The sequence below is a fragment of the Monodon monoceros genome, unplaced genomic scaffold, assembly GCF_005190385.1.
Source record: "Monodon monoceros isolate NGI ecotype Baffin Bay Population unplaced genomic scaffold, NGI_Narwhal_1 Super_Scaffold_6, whole genome shotgun sequence".
NCBI classification, from domain to species: domain Eukaryota; kingdom Metazoa; phylum Chordata; class Mammalia; order Artiodactyla; family Monodontidae; genus Monodon; species Monodon monoceros.
Window position 1 is genome coordinate 41,476,668 of NW_021703783.1, and position 25,988 is coordinate 41,502,655.

General features: G+C 48.1%; 2 protein-coding genes across 7 annotated transcripts; one reads left to right on the forward strand and one right to left on the reverse strand.

Moving 5' to 3' along the window:
- The first annotated feature begins 139 nt into the window (after positions 1-139).
- HNRNPA1 (heterogeneous nuclear ribonucleoprotein A1) lies at positions 140-6,594 on the forward strand. Of its 4 annotated transcripts, XR_003791170.1 has the most exons (12): positions 140-253; positions 813-929; positions 1,198-1,344; positions 1,489-1,699; positions 1,797-1,889; positions 1,976-2,068; positions 2,323-2,397; positions 2,601-2,750; positions 3,288-3,443; positions 3,714-3,779; positions 6,175-6,242; positions 6,451-6,594. XR_003791170.1 is itself a non-coding variant. In XM_029205937.1 (11 exons), the coding sequence occupies exons 1-10, from the start codon at positions 239-241 to the stop codon at positions 3,767-3,769; spliced, it is 1,113 nt and encodes a 370-aa protein (XP_029061770.1). In that variant the 5' UTR covers positions 140-238; the 3' UTR covers positions 3,770-3,779; positions 4,014-4,723. The 4 variants fall into 4 exon arrangements, 2 of the variants coding, with proteins under 2 accessions (XP_029061770.1, XP_029061771.1); XR_003791171.1 differs by lacking the exon at positions 2,601-2,750; XM_029205937.1 differs by lacking the exons at positions 6,175-6,242; positions 6,451-6,594 and adding an exon at positions 4,014-4,723.
- A 2,048-nt stretch (positions 6,595-8,642) lies between these two features.
- Positions 8,643-16,151, reverse strand: NFE2 (nuclear factor, erythroid 2). 3 transcript variants are annotated; one of them, XM_029205935.1, is made up of 3 exons: positions 15,855-16,151; positions 11,132-11,300; positions 8,643-9,916 (listed from the first exon to the last, which is right to left on the reverse strand). In XM_029205935.1, the coding sequence occupies exons 2-3, from the start codon at positions 11,243-11,245 to the stop codon at positions 8,915-8,917; spliced, it is 1,116 nt and encodes a 371-aa protein (XP_029061768.1). In that variant the 5' UTR covers positions 11,246-11,300; positions 15,855-16,151; the 3' UTR covers positions 8,643-8,914. The 3 variants fall into 3 exon arrangements, with proteins under 3 accessions (XP_029061768.1, XP_029061767.1, XP_029061766.1); XM_029205934.1 differs by lacking the exon at positions 15,855-16,151 and adding an exon at positions 13,145-13,185; XM_029205933.1 differs by lacking the exon at positions 15,855-16,151 and adding an exon at positions 11,504-11,732.
- Positions 16,152-25,988: the final 9,837 nt, after the last annotated feature.

The following is a 25,988-nucleotide window of genomic DNA, read 5'->3' on the forward strand; positions in this document are numbered from 1 at the left end:
CGGATGACGATACACAGCACTGCAGTACCAGAGGCCAATAGTAGGGGGTGAGCAATTTCAAATATCCAATCAGAGCTACTCAGGGGCGGAGTCTACCAATGCTGAAAGCGAGGAGGCGGGATAAAAGAGCGAGGCCGAAGGTAGGCTGGCAGATGCGTTCGGTAGATTACTCCTTTCTGCTCGTGGACGCCGCCGAGTAAGCATCGTTGACATCTCCCCTCCATCCTCCACTGCCGTTATGTCTAAGTCAGAGGTGAGTAGGATGCTCTCTCCACCTAAATTTTCTTTTTCGCGCCTTCCTGAGTTCAGTAGGGTTCGGCCTGGTTTGGCTGCTTGCCCCAGCCGGTTCAGCAGTTCTTCGGTCTCTGCCAGGGCCTACCCCTCCCTAAGTTGAGGTCGCCATTTTGTCCTCTTCGCCATGAGGCTGCCGTCCTGCAACCCTTAGCTATCACGCAGGCTCGGTCCACCTTGCAAAACTCTTAAGTACATTCAATATGTTTTTTTACCTTGTCTCAGTGGGCGACTTTCTTAAAGAGCATTTATAGTCGATATTGGCGATGTACTCCTTCCTCCTAGTCCTTTTGTTGCGCGTGCGTCGAAGGGAGTGAGGGACGCATGCGCTCGGCGCCTCCCGGCCCACCCAGAACCCAACAAACCGCCTCCCCCAGTGCGGAGAAGCACGTGGCTTGCTGCGACCAGAAGGAACAATAAGTGTTTCGTACGTTGCTATCTAGTTTTAGTTTTGGTTCTTGTAGCTGGAAGGTGTTTGGCGTTATAGCCCCACTTACCGCTTTTTTTTCCCCTGCTCATAGTCACCCAAAGAGCCCGAACAGCTGCGGAAGCTCTTCATCGGAGGTTTGAGCTTTGAAACAACCGATGAGAGTCTGAGGAGCCATTTTGAGCAGTGGGGAACGCTCACAGATTGTGTGGTAAGACTTGAAAGAGACAAAGGACCGTAGAACTCGTTGATTTCTTTGGCTTAGCTTGCTGTAGTTACCGTCTGAATGTTAATGGGATTATAGTTTCGAGTAAGGTGTGGCTTTAACTGATTAAAAAGCTCCCAATTGATTAGCTTTAGTTGGTTAGTGGGAAATTGAAGGGCTTCAGACAAAGGGTTGGTATAAAGTCTCCTATTGCCTTACTTAAGGTGGAAAAGGCAATACTTTCTGGGGGCTTACCACGTATTAAACATTAAAGGTAATGAGGGATCCAAACACCAAACGCTCCAGAGGCTTCGGGTTTGTCACATATGCCACTGTGGAGGAGGTGGATGCGGCCATGAATGCAAGGCCACACAAGGTGGATGGAAGAGTTGTGGAACCAAAGAGGGCCGTCTCAAGAGAAGTAAGTGATTTCCCCCCCCTTCCTTTAGTCATTTGGAAGTGTGCCACTAGGGGGACTTAACATTTAGGGGTGTAACAAACTTAAAATTCTAAACTTAGGGATAGGTTTTGTTAATATAAGTTAACTTAATTTTTTTTGTGTTAGGATTCTCAAAGACCTGGTGCCCACTTAACTGTGAAAAAGATTTTTGTTGGTGGCATTAAAGAAGACACTGAAGAACATCATCTAAGAGATTATTTTGAACAGTATGGGAAAATTGAAGTGATTGAAATCATGACTGACCGAGGCAGTGGCAAAAAGAGAGGCTTTGCTTTTGTAACCTTTGATGACCATGACTCTGTAGACAAGATTGTCAGTAAGTATCAGGTGGCTGGCATTTGCTAAGGGTTTTGAAATCCATGCTGTATTCTAAATGCTGTGTTGGTGTTATCTTTATCTCCAAATTTTTTCAGTTCAGAAATACCACACTGTGAATGGCCACAACTGTGAAGTAAGGAAAGCGCTATCTAAGCAAGAGATGGCTAGTGCTTCATCCAGCCAAAGAGGTCAGTTTGTTACTTAATTAAACCTTAAACATAATTTTGAGCAATTCCAATTTGTACAGCCTAACACTTAAAACTCGTCTCTTCAGGTCGAAGTGGTTCTGGAAACTTTGGTGGTGGTCGTGGAGGTGGTTTTGGTGGGAATGACAACTTTGGTCGTGGAGGAAACTTCAGCGGTCGAGGTTTGTGTGGTTATAGTTTACTAATGAGAGTTAATGGTAAAATTATAATTACCCCCAGATGTCTTATTCGAAGTTACATTTTAATCCAGATGTAGTTCTGGCTTCTCACTAACTGGTAGTTAGTCTTGCATACGGAAATAATTTACTGATTTAACGCTTCCTAAAATTTAGACTTAGAAGGGGGTGACTTGTATGCAATCCACATACTTCAAACCTGGTTTTTGTTTGTTTGTTTTAATTCTGCTTTTCTCCAGGTGGCTTTGGTGGCAGCCGTGGTGGTGGTGGATATGGTGGCAGTGGGGATGGCTATAATGGATTTGGTAATGATGGTAAGTTTTGTTTTATTTAAGGAACCACAGATAAAAAGTTTTGGCAACCTTTAGAATAGGCTAATAGAGATTAAAACTCTAGTGCATGATAAGCTCAATTCTGACCTAATAGCATGTTGTGAGCAGGCCTTTAGCTGTCATGCTATCACAGAATTTGACTGTTGAATACTTTTGTCTTATTGAGAAGAATTGTATTCTTGTAGGTGGTTATGGAGGAGGCGGCCCTGGTTACTCTGGAGGAAGCAGAGGCTATGGAAGTGGTGGACAGGGTTATGGAAACCAGGGCAGTGGCTATGGCGGGAGTGACAGCTATAACAACGGAGGAGGCGGAGGCGGCTTTGGCGGTGGTAGTGGTAGGTATCCAGTGATCCAAGTACTGGTGCAATAGCTAGATTAGCCTTTTAGTATGGGGACTTGATGCTTTTGTGTGTTACGCTGCATGGTACTTTTTTAATTAACGGGCTTGCAATGCTACCTCCTCCTGGCTTTAAGCTGGGGCCGCCTCACTCCCAAATAGATAGATGGATAAGTGGATAGTGGTGTCTTCAGATGGAATTAGATTAGATTCTAGCAGGATTTAGTGTCTTAACTCTTGGGGTCTTAGGCACTTAGTTGACGTATCCAGCATGTGTTTGCTGTGCCCCTGAATGGGTAAAGGTCTTCAAGGCAAGAGAATATATTATTTGCTATACCGTCGTGAGTTGGGTAAATTTTTTTAAATTATTGGATTATTCAACTGAATGCCTTGCCCAGGAAGGATAAAATACAAAGATAAACATTGGAGCCACCAGTTTTGGGAGCAAGGCAGATCAAGCAACTTTTTTACTTTGAACACCAGAATTTATCATTTTCCCCGAGTAACAGATAAAGGTCCTCTTTTCCATTCTTAGGAAGCAATTTTGGAGGTGGTGGAAGCTACAATGATTTTGGCAGTTACAACAATCAGTCTTCAAATTTTGGACCCATGAAAGGAGGAAACTTTGGAGGCAGAAGTTCTGGCCCCTATGGTGGTGGAGGCCAATACTTTGCCAAACCGCGAAACCAAGGTATGGTGTATATGTGGTATGGGAGGGCTAAACTAGTACAGTTGAGGAAAATATTAGACCTTTAGTCAGGGTAGGTGCAGGAAAACTGACAATTTAAAATCTTGAGGAAATTTTAAGTGACTGGTAACTTGTAGTTCAGTTAGGAAAATCATGTGAGCCCAAACTTGTGAATTTGAACTTATATAATACAAATATGAAAGCCCCAAATATAAAAAGTATTACCATTATTACTTATACTCCTAAAGGTTAAGGGAGCAAATTTGTTCTTAGGTGGCTATGGTGGTTCCAGCAGCAGCAGTAGCTATGGCAGTGGCAGGAGGTTTTGATTACTGCCAGGTAAGTGAACAGCTTTTTTTGTTTTCACTTAATTTTCTTGTAATTGATAATGAACACAGTAACCCTAATGTAGCTGAGCAGTGAAACATAGTTAACATTATAATTACAGTAAAATTGTGGATATTAAGTTAATATTCAGATCAGCAAAATTTGTGGGAAACAACTTGCTATTGGATTGTAGCCTTGAGTCTTAATATGTTTAGATTAACAACTTTATTCCATATTGTTCAACAGGAAACAAAGCTTAGCAGGAGAGGAGAGCCAGAGAAGTGACAGGGAAGCTACAGGTTACAACAGATTTGTGAACTCAGCCAAGCACAGTGGTGGCAGGGCCTAGCTGCTACAAAGAAGACATGTTTTAGACAATACTCATGTGTATGGGCAAAAAAACTCGAGGACTGTATTTGTGACTAATTGTATAACAGGTTATTTTAGTTTCTGTTCTGTGGAAAGTGTAAAGCATTCCAACAAAGGGTTTTAATGTAGATTTTTTTTTTTTTGCACCCATGCTGTTGATTGCTAAATGTAATAGTCTGATCGTGACGCTGAATAAATGTGTCTTTTTTTTAAATGTGCTGTGTAAAGTTAGTCTACTCTGAAGCCATTTTGGTAAACCACCCCAACAGTGTGAAGTTAGTATTCCTTCAGGGTGATGCCAGGTTCCATTCAAAATTTATTTACAACCTGCTTTGGTGGAGAAGCTACTGTCTTCTGAAACCTTGGTGTAGTTGAACTGACAGTTACTGCGTTGTGACCTTGGAGTTCACCGTGAAAAAGGGTCACCCAAGCCAAGTCATGGAGTTTTTTGATTATTAATATATGATTGTTGGCACATCCTATGCAATATATCTAAATTGGATTATGGTACCAGATATAGATGGGAATGAAGCTTGTGTATCATCCATTATCATGTGTAATAAATAAACAATTTAATACCCTCTTGAATGGAATGACAACTGTATGGATTTGGGACTGGCAGAGCTTTGGACCTTCCCTACCCACTACCCCTGATAATGTTGAATGCTTCTATCACAATTCAAGTTCAAAACTCTGCCAGGGAATAGAAACCAGATGCTGGCTAATGCCACCCCATAAATCCACAAGTTAGAAGTTTCGGGGAGACCTTTTTAAACCGACCAGTACCAGTAAGGAATTTACTCTTAACACAAAAACAGGTTTACATTAAAGGAAAACTGCAGTTTTTGTTCCGGTTGGGTGGGTATATATAGGTTTATGGATTGACACACTAGTAATTATCTGTATGGAGATTAAAATTTGTTATGGTGGGGAGCCATGTTATTTACTTTTAATTCATGCTAACTGCAGTTTTCCTTTAAATACGGCACAAGATGACACAAACATTCTAAAATGTTGATTGTATAGAAAATGACTTCTAAACCTTTATAACAGTTTACTTAATATCCAATCATTGTTATTTGTACATAGCTTCCTTTGAGCCCTCCCTTTGGTACCCTCAATTTCAGTGCCATTGTACTTAGTAGAATAGAGATTTGTTTATCACTAGGACTGTGTATTCCATCCCACGGGTGTGTTGGAAGTTTGGGGAGGGGGTTGGGTGGGGTTGGGTGGGAGGTGGAGGTGGGTGGGAAAGCGTGGGTAATAGTTCCATGGGCTTGATACTGGCTGAGTTTGCAACGGCAGGTGGAACCTTAACTATTGAGGGAGTTTGCAGATACCTCAGGATTCGTGACAATGCCTTTAAAGATCCAGGAGAGATGTTCAGCTACTAGGAACTGCTAGCAAGTATAGCGCGAATGGCTCCGAGGCCAGACACTCTACAGCTGAGAGTAGACACTTGTGGTATGTGGAGTACAGATAAGCCAGGGGCAGGCCACGGCACGCTCCATGAAAGCTAGGAGGGAGTGAAGTTTCAGTGACCATCGCAAGGAAGGAGGCAGACAAGAGTAAGGCACACCTGACTCTTAGGACTAGCAGTCAGAACCAGGAGAAAAGGTTTTATTGCTATGCTGGTAGGTAAGAACAGATTTTACTTACATCCATATAGCTCTCTAAAATCCAGCTTTCTCTTATATTTTCTTTAATAAATTGAGCCAAAACTAGTCCAGTTAAGCTGAACTTGGTTTTTCTGGAAATGAATTGCTTAAGTTGACACCCTACTCTTGGCGGCTCCTAACTGAAGGAAGTCAGCACTTTAATTACTTCTACAGTGATACATTTTTACCCTTTAATTTCTATATTTCCTATCTTTTGACCTATTAACTTAAAACAATGGCTCAAAGTAATATATTAGAATCTTCCCCAGAATGCTGGTGGGAGGGTGGGCGGACCATTAGTTGGGGGGTGGGAGGGTTTAGCCTGAGATGGAACTTGTCTCTGAGAAAAGCTAGTTCTTAAAGGCTGTTTACTTTTCTAGGGAGGAGTGTGCTACCACAGGCTTAGCAACTCTTAAACAAAATTCCAGTTCAAGCTCATGGCTAAAAGGTAGGTTTTTATAAAGTAACAGTGCTTAGTATTCCTGAAGTAAAACGCCAGGCTGTGCCTCAGAACTAAAAAAAGTAAGATCTGTTGTTCTATTATCTAACAGACTGTAGCCAGCAAGAAGCTATTAAAGCAATTGGATTCTCAAGAGAATGGATGTAGTTGTAGAATCTTTAACCTGCTTATGTATATGCTTTTTTCTTTTTTGCAGGACCATCCTTATGAGGACCTTTATCTGAGCCACTGTGCGCTTCATTTTCACTGCCATGCAGTAGTCAGTTAGCTGCTGCGCAGCTTGAATTAATCATTCAGTTTTGTGAATGGACTTTTTAAAAATAAAATGCATCTGACTTGGTTTTGGTTCTTGTTTTCTATGTCTTCTTCATGACGTTTATGGTAAATACCTTGAGATCGTGCATGTTCTTTACTAGGTCAAGTTTGAGAACGGGAAATGCAGGAGTTAATGGTAAGCCAGAAGAATTTTACCCTCGTTCCTTACCAGTGTTTCCATGTAGTCACTGTAAGCTGTTTAAAGAAAACTGTATTATAAATGTTTCGAGCATAGCCACGTGTTAATTCAGATGGAGGAAGTACTGGGTTTGTTGAAAGTGATTCTAATGCTATGTATTACTATTTTTTAAAGTTTGTCCCATCAGCATCCATGGTTTGGTGAAGTCAGAGAAAGTGGTTTAATTTCACTGCAGGAGTAAATCTTGACCCAGAAGTGAGCTGTTCGCTACTGCTCCTCTTGAACGGGTCTTTTTTGTAGCTCTCCTGGCAAGGGAAAATGGAGTTGTAGTGAAGGCTGGCAGATGCTGTTGAGTTTGAGTCTCTTCTGGAACTGTGCTTATCTGTTCAGTTCCTGAGGGGCATAGTGGGTGTCATCTTGGGTGAATAAACATTTAATTGGTCTGCTATTTCAGGCTTCAAAAATACTGAGCCAAGGGTAAGAAGGTAAAGGAAGTCCATACAACAGTGGTTTGGAGGGATAGAACAACTGAGACTGCCAGTTTGCTAAAAAGTAAATTCCCTATTTTTTAAATGAAATAGCCTGTAGGAAGATTAATACCTTGTTCAAATTCTTGTGACCACCCTTCCATCTTTGGCCTTAGGTACTGTTAAATATGTGTATCTGAGAGTCTTGCCTGCTATGGTGTACTCCATGAGAAGTGTCTCCTGTTGACTATCCAGTGCCTAGAATGATACCTAAGCTTATTGGGTGCCCAGTAAATATTGGTTGAATGAATGTTTAAATTTGCCTCTGAATTAACCATCTTTGTGAGTTGGGTTAGAATGAAAAACTTCATTCTGATACCCCTTAAGCAAACTAGTCAAATTGAACAACTAATCTCATTACCACTTGATCCCACATGTTCAGGTTTTTGGAAAGTTGACAGGTTGGACTGTCTTCAGATCTATTAGGAAACTTTCATTCCCTAGAGACCACTTTTTTTCTGAATCTGTAGGCATGAAGATTCCAGTTTGGTCACTTCTGTCTGCTTTTTTGTCTCAACTAATGAATATCAGAACTTGGAAGTAAGGTTTCTTTATTGAAATGGAGCTAGTAAAATTGAATAGAAGTGTAAAGAAGCAAAATGTAATTTATATAATTCAGTGATTGGGAAGAGTGGGAACCACCGCAATTCCAAGCAAGGAGATGGTGTGTGGAGGTTTGACTGGACTTTGATCCATGTGGCTAAGAATTCTGAAATTTAGTCGTGTTCGAAGAAAAAATATACTAATAAAAGGCCCTAGATCTTCAAGGATCTAGAAAGGGGGGCGGAGGCACCAAAACAAGAATTGGGTAACTTCTATCTAATGTAACCAGGGAGATGGAAGATTTCACTGAAATGCATACTGTGCTCCACTGTGGAGCAGACTTGGTACCCAGACCTGGGTGTGAAATCCCCTGAAACTTGGGTGTCCAATCAAATTCTCATTCCAATCAAGAGCAGCTCACTCAGTCTTCTGAGAGAGCTCTGCATCAGGGCCCAGGCTGAGGGAGTCCTGTAGAAGTAGGCATGAGGAGGGGAAAATGGCCTGTGGGCGTTCTAGGATTTCCAGTGCCCCAAAGTTTGTAAAAGGAGTGGCCTAACACTCAGGGACCTCTCACAGAGGGTCTAGCCGGCTCTGGCAACAATCCCAGCTCTATAAATAGGGGGCCACCCGAGAAGGTGTGGTTCCTCAAATCATCCATGGCCCCTGGCTCTGAGAAGGGGAGTGAAGGTGGTAGATATCACACTGCTCAGGCCCAAGCGTCATGTGTCCACGTGTCCTCATACAGAGCCGTAGGGGAAAGAAGCAAGCTCAGCAGAGCTACCTCCCTGCCACCAGCAGGCAGTGAGCTCTGAGGGCACCCCCTTCATCACCCTCCTTCGAGAAGGAAGACACAGCGGAAAGCTGTTTCTGTAGAGTGCTTTATATACCAAAGCTCAGACGAGATTGGAGACCTGGGAAACTGAATCACGGAAGAGAGATTCCAGCCCTCCCCTCACGTCCTCGCTTCCGGGCAAGCCTCACTGAACACACCTTGGACTTTCCAAATGCCAGGTTTCCCACTGTGGTCCCTCCTGGTCTACAGAACTCAGCTCCTTCTGGGCCTCACGGTTGGGGAGCACCTTTATCAGAAGAGAATGAAGGAAACCTCCATCACCAGCCACAACCCTCCGGCCAGCTCAGTCTGTGGCCTCCATCTTGGTCCCCCGGGGCACCAGGAAGATGGCGCCATCAGCAGCCTGGTGCAATGCATACTCTTCAGGGGAGTAGCTGTTGCCTGCCTCATCCCGCAGGTGCTGGAAAATGTCACGATACAGCTCCGTCAGCTGTTGGCGCATGACCTCCAGGGTCCGGTCGGCCTCGCCTCGGGCCCGGAGGAGGCGCTCCCGCTCACTGCCCAGCCGCTCCAGTTCCCGCTCCAGCTGCACGATGGTCTCCAGCTTTCTCTTGCGACAATTCTGGGCGGCCACCTTGTTCTTGCCCCGCCTTCGGATGTCCCGGACTAGTGCCAGCTGGCTCTCCGTCAGCGGGTACCGTGCCAACAGCTCGTTGAAGTCATCTACTGGCAAGTTGACGATCTTGTCCGTAGGGAAGGGGATCTTCATGGCCAGGGCTCGACGCTCATCCCGACTCCCCGCCTCCCCCCGTGCAGTGGGCTTGGCCCGCACGGCGCCCGAGGAGGGCTCTAAGGCTAAGGGGGTCTCGGCAGGTGGCAAGGCATAGTTGGGGTGGGCCAAGGAGTTGGGCATTAGTGAGTAGGGGTACTCCACTGGGTACATCTCTACGTACTCGCTGCGACGCCGACCAGCCTCCGTCCCCTCCAGCTCAAGAGATTCAGCGTCACTATAGTTGAGGGATAATCCTGAGTCGGATTCTGGGTCTTCTTGGGGCTTGGATGGCCCCGCTGACAACCCAATGTCCAGGAGGGCCAAGGGGTCTGGGAGGGGCTCACTGAGCAGGCCTGAGAGGGTCAGCGGCTTGGAGGCTGGTACGGTCATGTTGCCATAGGCGTATGGGGGGTCTGGGACATGAGATGTGGGTGCTGGGAGCTCATAAGGTGGTGAAGAAAGGGGAAAGCCAGCCTCCGGGTGGATTGAACAGGGGCAGTAACTTGGAGGCGGCGGGGGCCCAGGGTATGGGGCTGGGGGCTCGAAGGATGTCTCACTTGGAGCGTTTAGGCCCTGCAAGAAAAGACACCAAAAGGTTTGGAGACAGGCTGAGGAAGAGAAGAAACCAGCTGTCTCTCAGAACCACGCTGGGTCCAGCTGAAAGACCCAGTGAGATAATCACAAGGGAAGAGAACGGTGCTGAGTATCATTGAAAGCTTCTGGCAAAGTTGTGATACAGTTCGTTCACGAGGAAAGCGGCTTAAACAAGAAGGGAAGTCACGCAACAATTATGGAATCCCCTCCTCTTCAGGAGAAGTTCTTACTGTATTGAAATGGCTCATGTCCCTTTATTTCCTTCAGGAAGACAAGGAGTGTCTCCAGGATGACCCTCGGAACCCTTTTCCTGCTGCCACTATCTAGGGTCAAAGGGTCAAGTTCAGACCCTGGCCATGCCCTGGGTGCCCAGCAGAGGGAGCTGCTGTGTGGGAAGAGGGCTTAGGGCAGATCCTGAGGGCCCAGGCATGGTGGCAGGGAAGAGAAGGGGGTGGGCACAGAGCCAGGTCTGGGGCTGAGAGTTACCTTGGGGAGCCGGCACAAGCTCTGCCCTCTCCCCTTCAGTCCCTCTATCCCTGCCCAGGTGCAGAGAGGAGGAGAGAACATGCTGGAAAAGGGCCCCCAACCCACATCGGGGAGCCACCCTGCTCCAGCCCAGCTGGGGACAAAGGCATTATTGTTAGGCCAACAGACACCCCTTTGTCCAACTAGCAGGAGGAGAGGACCCCGGCATAGTCTGACCCCCCTTCCCAAGGTCAGAACTACAGCTCTGCTACCTGAGGGAAAGGGGACCCCCACCCCCACACACCCCCACCCCCCACCCACCCCCACCCCCACCCCGCCGGCTGCTGAGGGCAGGGGGAGGAAATGAGGGAAGAAGATGGGCAGGATTGGAGGAGGTCAGAACAGAAGAAGGTGAGGAAGGGAAGGCGGGACAGGAGGTGGGGCAGAGAGACGTAAGCAGAGTGACTGCCAAGAGAGCTTACACCCCCAATCAGATCCTTCCTTCCCCACCACTCCTATCTCCTGCTCATCCACACTCCCTCCCCTTCAATGCTCTGGTCTTCCATCCAGATCGCCCTCTGACTCCAGCCCTTCCTTTCACAGTGCCTGGAACATTTCCATCTTGAGACCCTGGGCTCTGCTTGCTCCAGCCCCCGGCCTCAGTCCCATTCAGACTCCCTGTTTCTCTGCTTTTCCCTCCCCCCACCCCTGCCCCCTAACCCCACTCACCTGCAGCTCAGTGATGGACATGATCTCTTGCCAAGTCAATTCCATCTCACCCAGCTCCAGAGTGGGCAACTGTGTCACCCTGTTCCTGCTCTGCTGGGGAGGACACGGGGGCATCCTACTGGGCCAGGGCCTGGTCCAAGGTCCCGAAAGCCCAAATGGTCCCAGCAATCTGTGTCAAAGGAGAAACAGGAGTTAGGGCCCCTCTTGCCACAGGTCAGCAATTTCGTCCTCCTCCATGGAGAGGCTCCCTCCAGCTTCACCTGAGGGAAGGAGATGCCTCATTCCCCGCCCTACCCACCCCCATTCATGTACGCATCAGGACAAACTCCTTAAGCTAGAAAGCCTCTTTCTGCTGTGTTGTCTCTATCTCACCTGCTATGGCTGTAGGCAGTTCGTTTGGGAGCACAGTAGGTTTTTATCTTCTTTTCAGACAAGATGCCTTCACTTTCCCCTACTTCTTACTCCTCAAAACTGTATCACTGGCCAGGACAAAAGTCACATCATCCAGTGTTTTTTATTTTTCCTGTTTCCTGCAGCAACATCAGGGATCACTCCTGCTCTCCTCCTCTGCCCTCACTTTTAGGATCTCAGTCTTTTCTTTCCAAGATGAGAGCGAGTGCTTGGGGATCCCCAAGGAGTGTGTTGTGGGAAGAGCCAAGCAGACAGCCCCTCCCCTTCTCTAAGATATGGCCCAGGCCTGGTGACTGATAGCAGCCCTGCCCTCTCCTGCTATCCTGGCCCTGGGCTCCCCTGCCTGGGCCAGATAAGAGGTTTATCAGCCAGCAGGCAGCAGAGGAGGAATGGTCTCTGGAGACACTGGACCTCTGCCCTGTGTCCCACAGGGTCATCTTGGCTATACCCCACTCCACACAACCAGGGGTCTTTTCTCTCCTGAGGTCATATAATAACCACAGCAAAGACTTATTTGGCATTTGTTGAGAACCGAGCTGGTGGTTTATAAGCACTCGTTTATGAGATTGCTTTCCACAAAGATCCTGTAAGTTCCATTCAGAAGTTGAGACTCAGGCTGATAAATAGCAGAGTCAGGTCTGGTACCTAGAGTCGCCGACTCCACTAGCCTATCCCACCTTCCAGGCGCCTTCCCAATCCTGCTCCCATGTCTCCTCCATACGCCGAGACTCTATTGGCGGTTGACATCAATCAACTCTTTCTGTGGAATCTCAGACTCTTTTTTTTTTTTTTTAATTTATTTTTGGCTGCACTGGGTCTTCGTTGCTGCGCACGGGCTTTCTTTAGTTGCGGCGAGCGGGGCCTACTCTTCGTTGGCACTGCACGGGCTTCTCACTGCAGTGGCTTCTCTTGTTGCGGAGCATGGGCTCTAGGCGCACGGGCTTAGGTGCTCCACAGCATGTGGGATCTTCCCTGATCAGGGCTACGAACCCATGTCCCCCGCATTGGCAGGTGGATTCTTAGCCACTGCGCCACCAGGGAAGTCCTGAATCTCAGTCTCTTTTCTCTTCTAAGGAATATTTCTTTAGAGGCTTGAACACACACTTCCCTCCAGCCCCCTTTCTTTGGATCTGGGCTCTAGCTGCAGCTCTGCCACAGGGCAGCAGCATGATGTTGGGCAAGCCATCACATTTCTCTGAGCCTCTGTTTCCTCATTTGTAAAACCAGGGAGTGAGACAAGTTGAACTTGGAGGTCCCTCTCTGCTTGGATAGCTCAACATTCTCAGTAACCCCTCACCCCACCTTCATCTTCTCCTCTCTGTCAACCTCTCTCCTCATCCCACCTCCCTATTCCCTGACACCCATCTCACCCTCATCTGTTCTCCCTGCCTTCAGCAAGAGACTTCAAGTAGATGTGACAGGGACCTCCTGATCTCTTAGGGCCAGACACCACACCCTACCTTTGCCATGTAAGTGAGGGCAGGCAGGCTGGGTGGGTGAGGGAGACTTATAGAAGGACAGAGCATAGGACTGGATGACCTTAGATCACCACAAGGTTGGCCTATCACAGCTATTTAATATGGGATCCACTCTTTGACTCACCACAAAATTGGTGAGAACTTTAAATTGTCCTTTCAAAGGAGGATCTCCCCTAGCCCCTGCCCCCTAACCCTAACCCTAACCCTAACCCTTGTTATATTGCCATCCCCAGAGCTGGGAGTTGGTATAGGCACAGGCCCTTGGCAAGTGGACAGAGGATGGGGTGTTTATGTCTGTCCAGGATGCCATTTCAACACCGGAACCCCACCTTCCCCCACCCAGGTTCTGGCGGAAATTGCCCAAAGGCAAAGTGAATGGAGAAGGGGTTTAGGGGGCAGGGACGATGACTCTTGCCTCACAGTCCTTCTCACACACACACACACACACACACACACACACACACATCCCATTTTGTCCCTCATAGTTTCCCGGATCTGACTCTTAGGTGCAGTACAAAGATCCTGTCCTAGGAGGCAGGAGACCAGGTTCTCTAGCCTTCCAGATGCATGATCTGGGGCAAATCGCTTCTTATTCATACTCTCCTATTAAATGGGGACAGACTTGGAGAACCTCCTTGCAGTAGATTGCATCTGGCTCAGGCAGTCACAAACTTTACTGTGGCCTGCCTTCACCTGGGGTGCTTGTGAAAATACAGAATTCTGAAAGCCACCCTGGACCTATCGAATTGAATTCATAGGCGCAGGTACCCAGCAATCAGCATTTTAACGAGTGGCCTCATGTTTTTGATGCCAGAGGCCCACCCTACTTTGAAAACTACTAAACTGGTCCAACAATATGGACTTAAAAGAATGCAAGGGCAGAAGAGCACCTGGCAAGTAATCTCCAGACTTCTCCTAGCTTCACACCCTTGACCCAGGCGAGGCTGGGTTCTAGGCTGCCCTAGTCTCTGAGACTAGATATCAGCCCCTCCTCATAAAGACCAGGAATTTAATCTTCCCCTCACCCTGGGACAGGGAAATGAGAATCCAGAAGGGCTGCTGGGGGAGGTGGGAGGTTAGGAAAGAGGCAGTTAAGGAGAGCCTCAGGATCAAATCCAACCAGCTCTCTGGTGCAGTGGCAAGTTTGCACCAGGCCAAAAAGGCGTAGTCTGTTTTTCCCTAGACACTCAGAGATGGGTGGTGGTCTATACAACAGGCAAGGTCAGGAAGTCTACCTTCAACAGGTCTTAGGAGTCTCCCTTCCTGAAGACGGGCCAGGGGGCTGGCAGCCAGAGGTATGAGGGTATAGTCAGAATTGGATCAAATAGAACATCACAGAGGGTACAGAAGCTGGAGAGATACTGGGAAAGTGGAACATGCCTCCCTGTGTCCCTTTTCTTTTACAACAGACGGTTCCCACTTTCCAGTTTAGCCCACACTTTGAGGTCACACAGACATCTTGCTCCCCAACATTGCACATCAGGTAGGACGGACACCATCTCCAGAGACTATAACCCACCCTCTTTACTCTCATCCTGATGGGATTACCCGGAAAGATCTTATCACAATCCCTGAGTACACACAGAATGACGTGGAGCTTTATGTTTCAGGATACAGAATGAGGGCCCTTTGGGGAGGGATGCTGGGGAAAGGAAGATATTTGGCCTCATCTGCAGCCCAGGGCTCTATAACGCCTTGACAAGGGGGAGAGACAGAGAAAGGGCTCGCCTCTGGGACGCTGTTGTTGTTGTTTGTCTGGGACCGTGTACTGAGGCTTACTAGACAACCCCTCCTCTCCAGGTGTCAGTAGAGGCAGGGAAAGGATGGGGAGGGATCAGTAAAACTTGGGGTGTGGTATGGCAGATAAGCAGCCTATTTAGAAAGATTAGGAAGAATCCCCAAGGAGGGAGAGGCACACAGAAGTGAGAGAAAGAAATAGCCTGGAGGGGAAAGGGGCTGGGGAGAGAGGTGGGGAGGGAGAGTGAACGGGGTGGGGGGGGCAGCTTTGGTCACAGTAAGGTTCAGTCTCCTGGGGGCATACATGACTCAAACAGGTGCATGGAACAAGGGAGAGAGGGACAAGTCTCTGCCATCCTGTCACTTGGTCACTAGACCCCCCAACTCCAGTCCTTCGGGGGCCAGTGACTAGAGAATCTCAGCCCCAGCAGATGTGATACCTGACCTCTTCTCTTCCACTGTTTCCCAGCCCTCTACCTCCCAAGCTGCCAAGATTTCCAGTCAGAAGAAACTATGCTGGGGTGGGATGCCTTCCTCTCCCTTCCAGTTCCAGCTACTGCCCTAGGCCCAGAGAAGAGAACGGGAAAAGGGAGGCGAGAACTCAGCACCCTCTACCCCTAGCAGCCCATCCTGCTGCAACGACACCTCCCAGAAATCCAGGCATCCACTGTCTCGGATTCCTTAGCATTCCCCAAACCTCCCAGATGGCTGGACAGGGCAGTGGGATAGGACGGAGTAGGGGAAAGGATGGTACCATATACCTGAGAGTCTATTGGCTGCCCCAGGGCAGCCAGCCTGCTGAAGGGTTACTCAGTGTCACTCCCCAGCCCCTCAGGCGTGCCTCAGGGGACCACTGTCTGGTCCCCATCCATAGCCTTTCACCCCCAGAATCCCAGAGGGCTCAAAAAGCCATCTAAGTCTTCTCCCAGAGAAATTCCCAAAGATGTCAAATTCCTAAACCAAGGGCAACCTGGAAAGGTCTGAGATCTCCGAGGAATGCACGGCAAGTTGCTTATTTTCTCCCGCTGCCTCCTTCACCTCCCCAGCTTGCCCCTGGGTCCCCCTGGAATCCTCCTCCCACCCTGCCCCTCAGGCACCTGTGGCAGGGTCCAAGCAGGGTGAGGAGAGAGATGTGGCTCCGGGTGCTGTCTCTGGGGAGGCTGGGCCTGGGCTGACACCTTCTGGGTGAGGATCCCTGCTACCTCTGAGAACCGGGGAGGGCCGTGCCCTGCCCCCAGGCCATCGCTGAGCGCCCAGTGTGTAGGCTCGGGCCCGAGTGAGGGGACCTCAGGGGCCGGCACACCAGTCTCCTCTCTGAAGCCCTCAGCCTGAGTTCTCCGTCCTTCCTCCAACCCTCCCCTTTCCCCGTGGCCCTCCTCTCCTCCTGCCCCTTCTGGCCAAGAGAGGAAACTTGAGCCCGGTGTGGTTTCTGCCCGCACCCCACCCCCACCTTGCTCCCAGCCAGCGGGGGCACACATGGCTCCAAGCCTCTCCCAGCCCTCCTTTTGAGCCCAGGAGTCCAGCCAGCTCTGCGTTTCTCCCATGCATCTGATGGATTCCAACCTGATGATCCGTGGCAGAGTGACCTCTAGACTTTATACAAGTTGTAACCTCCTTCTCTTTGCCCCCTTGACTCTCTGAGGGGCAGGGAAACTGAGTCCTGGCAAGGTGGAGGGCAGCTGAAGAAAAGGGCCAGATGTCTAGCATCCCAGCTGTTAGGCAGGTGGGCATTCAGGGCACTGCTTTAATTTCAGGAAAGCCTGGGCTCTGGGCAAGGGGTAGGGGAGCTTTTGGGGGGAGGAGGGGCCGGCTGCTTTGATGTGTCCTTTCACCTGTAGCCTTCTCCCCTCCCCCTGCAGCCTCAGATGTCCTAGGACAAAGGCCTCTTTCTTGGACAGGTTTGTTGTCAGTGTGTGAGGGGAGTTGGGGGTGGGGGAGGCTCCCGGCAGGGACATTATTCACCTCCCTTAAAGGGGACCCTAGATGCCCTCTGTCCTTTCTTCCAGGCAAGGCACCCCAGCCACATGGCAGCCACATACACTGGACAGACCAGGACACGTGTGTAGGATATCAGGTCCATCCCCCAGCACCCACGGCAGCTCTGGGGCAGGCCAGTAAGTACACCCCAGAAGTCACTCATTCATCCATTTGCCTCAAACTCACAACCCAAGTCCCAGGCCAAACAGATCTCTCTGCAGAGACTAGGAGAAAAGCCTTGCTTCCTCCTAGCTTTTAGTGGTTTTCAGCTCTAAGGAAAGTCCTTCCTACGTCTAGCTTCACTCCTTATAGCTGCAGCTTACACTTTTTTTCTATTTTTTCTTCTTATGATGTTCAAGTTAAATTGGAAACAGTTAAAGACTGGGGAGGCAGGCAGGTGCCACCCTAAGGCAGAGCTGGCATTCAGCCAGCATTCTCTTATAGGGTTGCGTTCACTATTAAAATAATGAAAATATTCTGTCCCTGTTGGTGAAGAATAGCTTCTGGGAGTCTTCCAAGTGTCCCCACCATTCCACCACTATGCCAGCCACCCCGATTCTCTCTCAGGACCACCCCCACAACCCAATAACCCAACCAAGCAACTCAAGAGGCAATGTGATACCCACCTCTTTGCAGCCTCCTTGCAGCCTGTGTGTGGGGGTTTGATCAACACCCATGCCAAACCCATGGTTCAGTGTTTTGAATTCCATCCCCATCCCAGGAGATCATAATTCTACAGGCATGATCTGTGTAGGGCAGGAGGTGACCCCTGGCTTCATTGCATGTTACAAGTGGGTTCAGAATCTCTTGATGACCTGGGTATGAATCTGGGTCACATACATGAGCATTCAGATAGCTTTCTCATTTATATACTTATTTGGGCCCCTCAGAGGGGATGAGGGGTGGAGATAGTCACACTTGTGACTGATTCAGTAATGATATCGGGTTACAGCTAGTCGACAAACATTTACTGAATGAAAGCTACCAGTTCAGGACGTTATTTGTGGCATTGCAGATACAACTATGGATAACACAAGTTGTTCAATGAATGAATGGATATTTACTGAGTGTCTACTCGTTCATTCATTCATTCAACAAATATTTATTTTGTATCTACCATGTTTCCTACTCCAGGAACACAAAGATGAATAAGACATAGTCTGTGTCCTCATTAACAGTCTAGGCAGGGAATTCCAGTAATAAAGGTCTATATAAAGTGCTATGGAGCTGAACTGCTGCTTGTGAAATTCATAGCCAGCTTCACAGAGAAGATGACAATTGAGTTGGGCTGTGGAGAATGACTCAGGGTTCACCAGGAAAAGAAGGGGAGAAGGGTATTCCAAACAAAGGTGTGAAGACATAGAAACATCAAACACAGAGGAGTATTTTGGGTTTCCTAGGATGGGGTGTGAGGTAGCAAGTAGTAAAAGGTAAGCCTGGGAAATTTGACTGGGGCTAGATAGTAAAGTCCTGAAAGTTAAACTAGGGAGGTTGTATTTCATCCCGTGCACGGGTCATAGATGTGTTTGAAGCAGTTTTCTTGTTTGCGGGGACAGGCATGGTCGTGCAGGCTGAGCTAAGTGAACAGACAGCCCTCATTTAGGCGACGGGCCAGAGTGTCTCTCCCACCTCACTCCACTCCCCTCCCATAGGAAGAGGCTGTTACTGCGGTTCCCAGGCTCTGTCCTGCCTCCAGAACGCTCTTTATAGCCCTCGGGGGGGGGGGCGGATGATTCCTTTAGCTCCCTCCTCTCAGATCCCTGAGGTCCAGAGTCAACCTCCTTCTATCTTAAATCTCTTTCGCTTGATGTAAGATGAGCAGGGGATTAGGAGCCTGAATGGGTTGGATAGTGTCTGCGGCTGGGCAAGCCAGGATACCTAAGATTTTCCTATCCCTAAGATGGGATACCTAAGATTCTCCTCCTTCAGCAAAGGTGGCGGAGACAGAATATGGAGAAAAACATGACCACATATCTTTACTGTTATACCATTCTCCATCTATGCTGCTCAGGCACCCCCAAAAGGCTGACTTGTCATCACCCCCCGTCAATCCACCCCACCCTCACCCCAGCACGTGTGCACACCACCACCACCACCATCAGGGCAAGCCACAAGCAGTGTTGCCAAACACCCCGCTGGGTTATGCAACCAGCTTCCCGAGTAGGGCGGGGTGGCTAGAGGTGGAACCTGGGGAGGGCCACAGGTCCTGGAGGGAGCTGGCTGCCTAGCCTGCTTGCCTGCTGGGCTGACCGCAGTGGCCCCAGGGGGCGGGGGCAGGGCTGCCCTTTTATCAGTGCCCTGCAGGGTTGCACCCGCCGCCCCCTGGCTTCCTCTCTCAACAGACGGAAAGGGAGGCAGCCACAGGGTGCAAGGGAGGGCTGGGCGTTATCCTAGGCTGCAGAGCCCGGCGGTTACCCCGGATGGCTGGGGGAGGTGTTGGAGGGGGTCTGGGACCAGGGAATAGTGAGGCCCCTTTTACTAAAGTAAGAAAAGGGAGATAAAAACTGAGGCCCAGATGGTGGAGACAGATCTCCTAAGCCATCCACTGGTTTTTCCTTGTGTTCTGGTTTGGGTGAGGATAGAATAAAAAAGTCTTTGAAGAGGTTCCTTTCCACAGATAAGAATTCTTAGAGGATTGACTCAGGAGTTGAGGACATTGAGCCCCACTCTCAGGCCAAAAGGGTCCAGAGAGTTGGGTAGGACTGAGGTTCCCAGACCTGGGCGACTATGGGTTATGCCCTGCTAGCAGAGCCCCACACTGAATCCGAAACAGATGAAGGCTGATAAATGAGTCCAGAATAGTCCAGAAGAAATAACCCCTGGAGCTTAATTCTAAATCTAGAGAGAGGAGTAGGTTGCATGGTGTAGAGGAGAATGAGGGAGGGTCAGATCTTGAACCTTAAAACCTGGACTTGAGTCCCTGCATTCACGGGTTACGTGGCTTTGGGCAGCTCAACCTTTCTGAGCCTTGTTTCCTCACCGGGGAGAATGGAGATAATGGAGTTTTGGGGAAGCTAAAAAGAGATCAATAAGAAAGTGAGTCTGTTATTATTAGGAGATAGAAGCTTAGAAACCTGGAGCCCAGAGTGCCTCAGGGGCTTGGGAATTGAGAACAGTCTATCTGGAAGCCAGACTCTGGCGGAGAGATACCTGGGCCAGAACTGAAGCCGGTAGGCAGCCTGGTTCTGGGAGAGAACCAGGACCAGGATGCTGCAGTGTTTGGGGGGAGGGGTGGTACACTTCCAGGAACTAGCTCTGGGACCATGGCTCTCCCACCCCAGCACTACTGGGCGGGGCCAGTTGTAGCCACACCATGGGCATGGTGCCAGCCTTACAGGCTTCAGTCACCTTCCAGGAACCCCAAAACCCCCACCCCCACCCCACCCTGTTGCAATCCTCTGCAGTGGGCGGAGCTGCCTAGGAAGTCCCACCCTCTCCTCCTTAGAGGATGGGAGGCTTGATGCCTGACTATTTCCTCCTTTAAACAGGCATCCTGCTCATTCCAGCCTCCTGTCTTTGCTCTTCCTGCCCCCTTGCACCAGAATGCTCTCCTTGGCCCTTTTTACCAACCAGGGGCAGTACAGAGTGGAAAAGAGATCTGGGTTTGAGTCTCAGCTCACACTTAGCAGTGTGGACTTGGGCAAATTATATAGCTTCCTTGAGCCTCGGTTTCCCCTTGGTAACTGGGGAGAACAGAGCTTCTTGTTAGGGATCAGATGAGACAATGTACACATAGTGCTTATACACAAAGGACATTGATGTTGGATCCCTTCCTCTGATCTACTCTCCAAGACCCAGCTCAGTTCAAGTTCTGTCTCCACAACATTTTCTCTGGCTACCTCAACACTTACACATATTTCTCTTGTCTAACTCCTTCTGCAATTATTATATGTACCAGAGAATTAATAACCTCATTTAAATATTTTCTTTTCTGGGACTTCCCTGGTGGCACAGTGGTTAAGAATCCGCCTGCCAACGCAGGGGACATGGGTTTGAGCCCTGGTCCGGGAAGATCCCACATGCCCCAGAGCAACTAAGCCCGTGCACCACAACTACTGAGCCTGTGCTCTAGAGCCCATGAGCCACAACTACTGAGCCCACGTGCCACGACTACTGAAGCCCGCGTGCCTAGAGCCCATGCTCCACAACAAGAGAAGACACCTCAATGAGAAGCCTGCACACCACAACGAAGAGTGGCCCCCACTCGCCACAACTAGAGAAAACCTGCACGCAGCAATGAAGACCCAATGCAGCCAAATAAATAAAATAAAAAATATAAATAAATTTATAAAAAAATTTGTTTCTTTTCCAATTGAACCATATGATTTTGTGTTTTGTTACATCATCTTGTAATAGTGATGACATAAACAGTATTATACAAAACTTATCATGAGCATCGTAGTTTAATGGTGAAGAGCACGAGTTTTAGAATCAGAAATGCCTGCATTCAAATCTTGGCTCTGACAGTCACTTTGAGATCTCAAGCAAATTCTTTAATCTCTCTGAGCCTAATTTTACCCATCTGTAATTTAGGGATAGTAACAATACTTACCTTACATGTTATTGTGAGAAGTTAACAACTGGGTATGTATGTTTAATTTAGTGACTCAGTGTCTGGGATATAGTAAGCACTATTAAATGGCACATATATGGTACATCTATTATTATCAAATAAATATATTAAATTAACTTATTGTTAACTAATGGGTAAATTTCTTGTGAGGGGCTGCATTTTATGTTTTGTCTTTTTTATATATACCTCAAGGTGTCTAGTTCTGAGTACAATATACGTCACTCACTCAACAAATATTTATAGAGTATTTAACAGATTGCTGAATTTGGAGGATACCAAGATGACTAAAGAGTGAGCTTTGGGGGCTTCCCTGGTGGCACAGTGGTTGAGAGTCCGCCTGCCGATGCAGGGGACACGGGTTCGTGACCCGGTCCGGGAAGATCCCACATGCCGCGGAGCAGCTGGGCCAGTGAGCCGTGGCCGCTGAGCCTGCGCGTCGGGAGCCTGTGCTCCGCAAGGGTAAGAGGCCACAGCAGTGAGAGGCCCGCCTACCGCAAAAAAAAAAAAAAAAAAAAAAGAGTGAGATTTGGGACTCCCTGCTGGTCCACTGGTTAAGAATCCGCCTTCCAATGCAAGGGACACGGGTTCGATCCCTGGTTGGGGAACTAAGATCCCACATGCCGGGGCGGGAGCAGCTAAGCCCGCGTGCCACAACTACAGAGCTTGCGCGCCTCAACGAGAGGGCCCACGCGGTTCAAAATACAGAGCCCGTGCACTCTGGAGCCCGCTCCACACCTAGGGAGAAACCCGAGTGGACCGCTTGCTGTAAGGAAAAGACCCCGCATGCCTCAACAAAGATCCCGTATGCCGCAACTAAGACCCTACGCAGCCAAATAATAGTAATAATAATAGGGAAAATGAATAAGTAAAATAAATGCCACACCAACTAAAATGAATAAAGTGCTAAATTGGTTCAAATAAATAATATTAAAAAAAAAGAGTGAGCCTTGCCTTTGGGCAGACTCATGTGTAAACATGTGATGTGATATGAGAATGAATAAGTTACATTCCGGGAAATAGAGAAAAAGGAGCGACTAACTTTCTCAATGAAGGCCTCAGGGAGGAGGTAACCTTTCAACTAGTCTTGAAAAAAGAAGAATCTGAATTTTCTAGGGAGAAAAATGGGGGACAGAATTCTGGGAAGAAGAAACAATATGTGTAAATACATAGCTGTGAGGGGAAAGTCTATAAAGGTTTGATCAGTTACAGAGTCTGGAAGTCCAGGGGTATAAAAGGAGGTTTGGGTGGAGGGGAAGTTTCCCACACTTCCCTGGGACAGTAGGGTAGGTCATGGTGACCAGGCTCAGGGCCCACTCCCTGCCAGGAGTCTAGTTGCCTATCAAAGTTCTCAGATAGTCCTTTCCTTCCAAGGACCCTGGGGCAGGTTGGTCTGGCCCTCCCTGGGAAGACTCAGAGGGCTTTCCTGAGGTGCTTCCAGTCTCTTGGAATGACCATCTGGGCCAAACCAACAAGAAGGGAGCATCCTGGGATTGTCTTCACTGTGTGAGCCTGGGTCCCTTTGATTCCCCAAGTCTCATGTATGGTGATGGAGAGCCAGGATGAGGGTTGTCTAATTTGCTCAGTGTCTCTGGGCCACTGCTCAAATTCTCTGGTGCTGAAAGTTCTTCCCCTGAAGGCTGTCTCCACACCAGGGCCTCCCACTCTCCCTGGTTCTTGTCTGTGCTCTTTCTGGTTGCAGCTGAAACCACGTTCCTAGCCTGGTTGCTGCTATCTCTGGCCTTGTTTTCCCCAAAGAGATCATTTGCCAGAGAATGAGATACCCACGGGGAGGAAGGTCAAGGGCTCCTGGGCCACATCATCCCCCAAATATCAGCTTCCCTTTTCCAGAATGGAGAGAGAGAAAAAGAGAGATCCATCTGAGGATTGGTGGAGAGCCAGCCTCTCAGTCGTCCAGACAGGAAATGAAAAGCAGACTTCATTGCCTCTCTCTCTCTGGTGGGAGGAGAGATGGAAAGAAGGAAGAAGGGAAAACCAAGGGTTGGAAAAGAAGAGTGAGCTGGAGCAATTCAATCCAGATAAAATCCTCTGAAACTGAAAGTATGTATTCCCTTGTTGTCCAGTGTTTAGGACGCGGCACTTTCACTGCCAGGGTCTGGGTTTGAACTAAGATCCTGCAAGCTGTGAGGCATGGCCAAAAAAACCCATTCTCTGTTTACCATCTGCCTTTCCTTCTCATACCCTAACACCCCTCCTCCATCCTAATACCTTCCTGCCTCAAGGACCTCTAAACCATTTGTACTACTTTTAATTTTATTTTTAAAATAATCCATCCACTCCCCTTCATAGCCAGAACTACAAACTTGTAGACACTGTAAATTTCCTTGCCCCTCTCCGTCTCCACTGAACTTTCCTGGAAAGCAAAACAAAACCAAACAAAACATTTCTGGTTAAGTCCAACAATTCAGCTTCTCCACATCTATACCTGGGCAGCTAAATATTGATGGAGGAAATCTCAGAATCTTGCTGACTAGTATACTTCAAATTTATGCCCCCCAAACTCAACATTGCCAAATAATTCTATAGTTCCCTAGTAAATTCTTTTTTCTACTCTGCTCAATAACTATTTCACACTTTCTCTCTTCTAAAATCTCCAACACCCCCTCCACTTCCCTCTCAGCAGATGACCTTGCCCATATTTCATTGATAAAATAGATGCGATTAGATGAGACTGTCCTATCTTTCCAATACCAAATCTACCAGCTTACTTGCATCTACATGCTTGACCTTCTACCTTATTAAGATGAAAGTAGTATCCCTGTTCCTAGCCATACCCTCTCAGCTCTGTGAAGAGCTGAGAAAATTAGATTCCTCTGAGTGCACAGCTAACATTCAATTCTGCACCACAGCAAAATGATGCCGACTGCATGGATTCGGTCATGAGGAAGAATGATAAAATAATTCAGAGGTACGGCTGAATCACAAGGTGGCAGTCTTAAGAGTTCATCCAGGTAGAACTCCCCACCCATTCCCTTGGATGAAAACAGCAGCTATATAATCCCAGGAAGCTTCCTCTTTACGTCTTAAGTTCCATCATAGCTGTATGTTGGGGAGACACTTCCTACACCTCTGAGACAAAGCCAGGCTGTTATTAGGTCAGAAAGATGCTACCTTCTTCTGTTTCCTTAAGACCTGCTTCACTGTCAGGGAGTGCCCCACTGAGCACCCAAGACTTGAGGGAGGTGTCCTCACCAGTCATCCTGTAGAGGGCATGTGCCCACATCTCCAGGCCGTAAGCTGTAGCTGCCAACACTGCTGTCTGTGATTACCGCTGTTTGTGCTGTTTCCCATTCTGCAGTGGCTGGAGTAGAAGCAATCTATGATTGCTTTAGCAAGAGGCAGAGCAAGCCCTGGGCTAGGAGTTAGAGTGCTCAGCTAATAGAAATGCATTCATCTCCTTTGGCTTTTTGGGTTTTTTTGTTTTTGGCTGTAGAAGGATTGAGAGATCTTAGTTCCCCAACCAGGGATTGACCCCGGGCCATGGCAGTGAAAGCGCCAAGTCCTAACCACTGGACCACCAGGGAATTTGCTTATTTAAAAATTTTTTTAATTTATTTATTTTTATTGAGTACAGTTCCCTGTGCTATACAGCAGGTCCTTGTTGGTTATCTATTTTATATAGAGTAGTGTGTATATGCTAATCCCAAACTCCTAATTTATCCCTTCCCCCACTCCTTTCCGCTTTGGTAACCATAAGTTTGTTTTCTGTGTCTCTGGGTCCATTTCTGTTTTGTACATAAGTTCATTTGTATCATTTTTTTTTTTAGATTCCACATATAAGTGATATCATATATTTGTCTTTCTTGGTCTGATTTACTTCACTTAGTATGATAATCTCTAGGTCCATCCATGTCGCTGCAATGGCATTATTTCATCCTTTTTTATGGCTGAGTAATATTGCATTGTATTTATATACCACATCTTTTATTATTATTATTATTATTAGCTGTGTTGGTTCTTTGTTGCTGCACGCGGGCTTTCTCTAGTTGCAGTGAGCAGGGGCTACTCGGTTGCGGTGCGTGGGCTTCTCATTGCAGTGGCTTCTCTTGTTGCGGAGCACGGGCTCTAGGCACGCGGGCTTCAGTAGTTGTGGCGCACGGGCTTAATTGCTCCGCGGCATGTGGGATCTTCCCGGACCAGGGAACAAAGCCGTGTCCCCTGCATTGGCAGGCGTAGTCTTATACACTGCGCCACCAGGGGAGCCCTATACCACATTTTTTTATCCATTTATCTGTCGATGGACATTTAGGTTGCTTCCATACCTTGGCTTTTACAAATAGTGCTTCAATGAACATTGGGGTGTATGTATCTTTTTTATTATTACTATATATTTATTAATTTTTGGCTGCGTTGGGTCTTAGTTGCAGCACTTGGGCTCTTCGTTGTGGTGCGTGGACTCCTCTCTAGTTGTGGCGCGTGGGCTCCAGAGCGTGGGGTTCTGTAGTTGCTGTGCGTGGGCTTAGTTACCCTGTGGCATGTGGGATCTTAGTTCCTTGACCAGGGATTGAACCAGCGTCCTCTGCATTGCAAGACGGGTTCTTAACCACTGGACCACCAGGGAAGTCCCTATCTTTTTAATTTATTTATTTATTTTTTGCGGTATGCAGACCTCTCACTGTTGTGACCTCTCCCGTTGCGGAGCACAGGCTCCGGACGCCCATGC

What these genes read in the sequence shown, in the direction of transcription:
- NFE2 (XM_029205935.1), bottom strand. Translation starts at nt 11,245, where the DNA reads ATGCCCCCGTGTCCTCCCCAGCAGAGCAGGAACAGGGTGACACAGTTG. An exon ending in TGTCCATCACTGAGCTGCAG is followed by an intron (nt 9,917 to 11,131) that starts GTGAGTGGGGTT and finishes CTTTTCTTGCAG; the next exon opens with GGCCTAAACGCTCCAAGTGA.
- HNRNPA1 (XM_029205937.1), top strand. An exon ending in AGGAAACTTCAGCGGTCGAG is followed by an intron (nt 2,069 to 2,322) that starts GTTTGTGTGGTT and finishes GCTTTTCTCCAG; the next exon opens with GTGGCTTTGGTGGCAGCCGT. An exon ending in TAATGGATTTGGTAATGATG is followed by an intron (nt 2,398 to 2,600) that starts GTAAGTTTTGTT and finishes GTATTCTTGTAG; the next exon opens with GTGGTTATGGAGGAGGCGGC.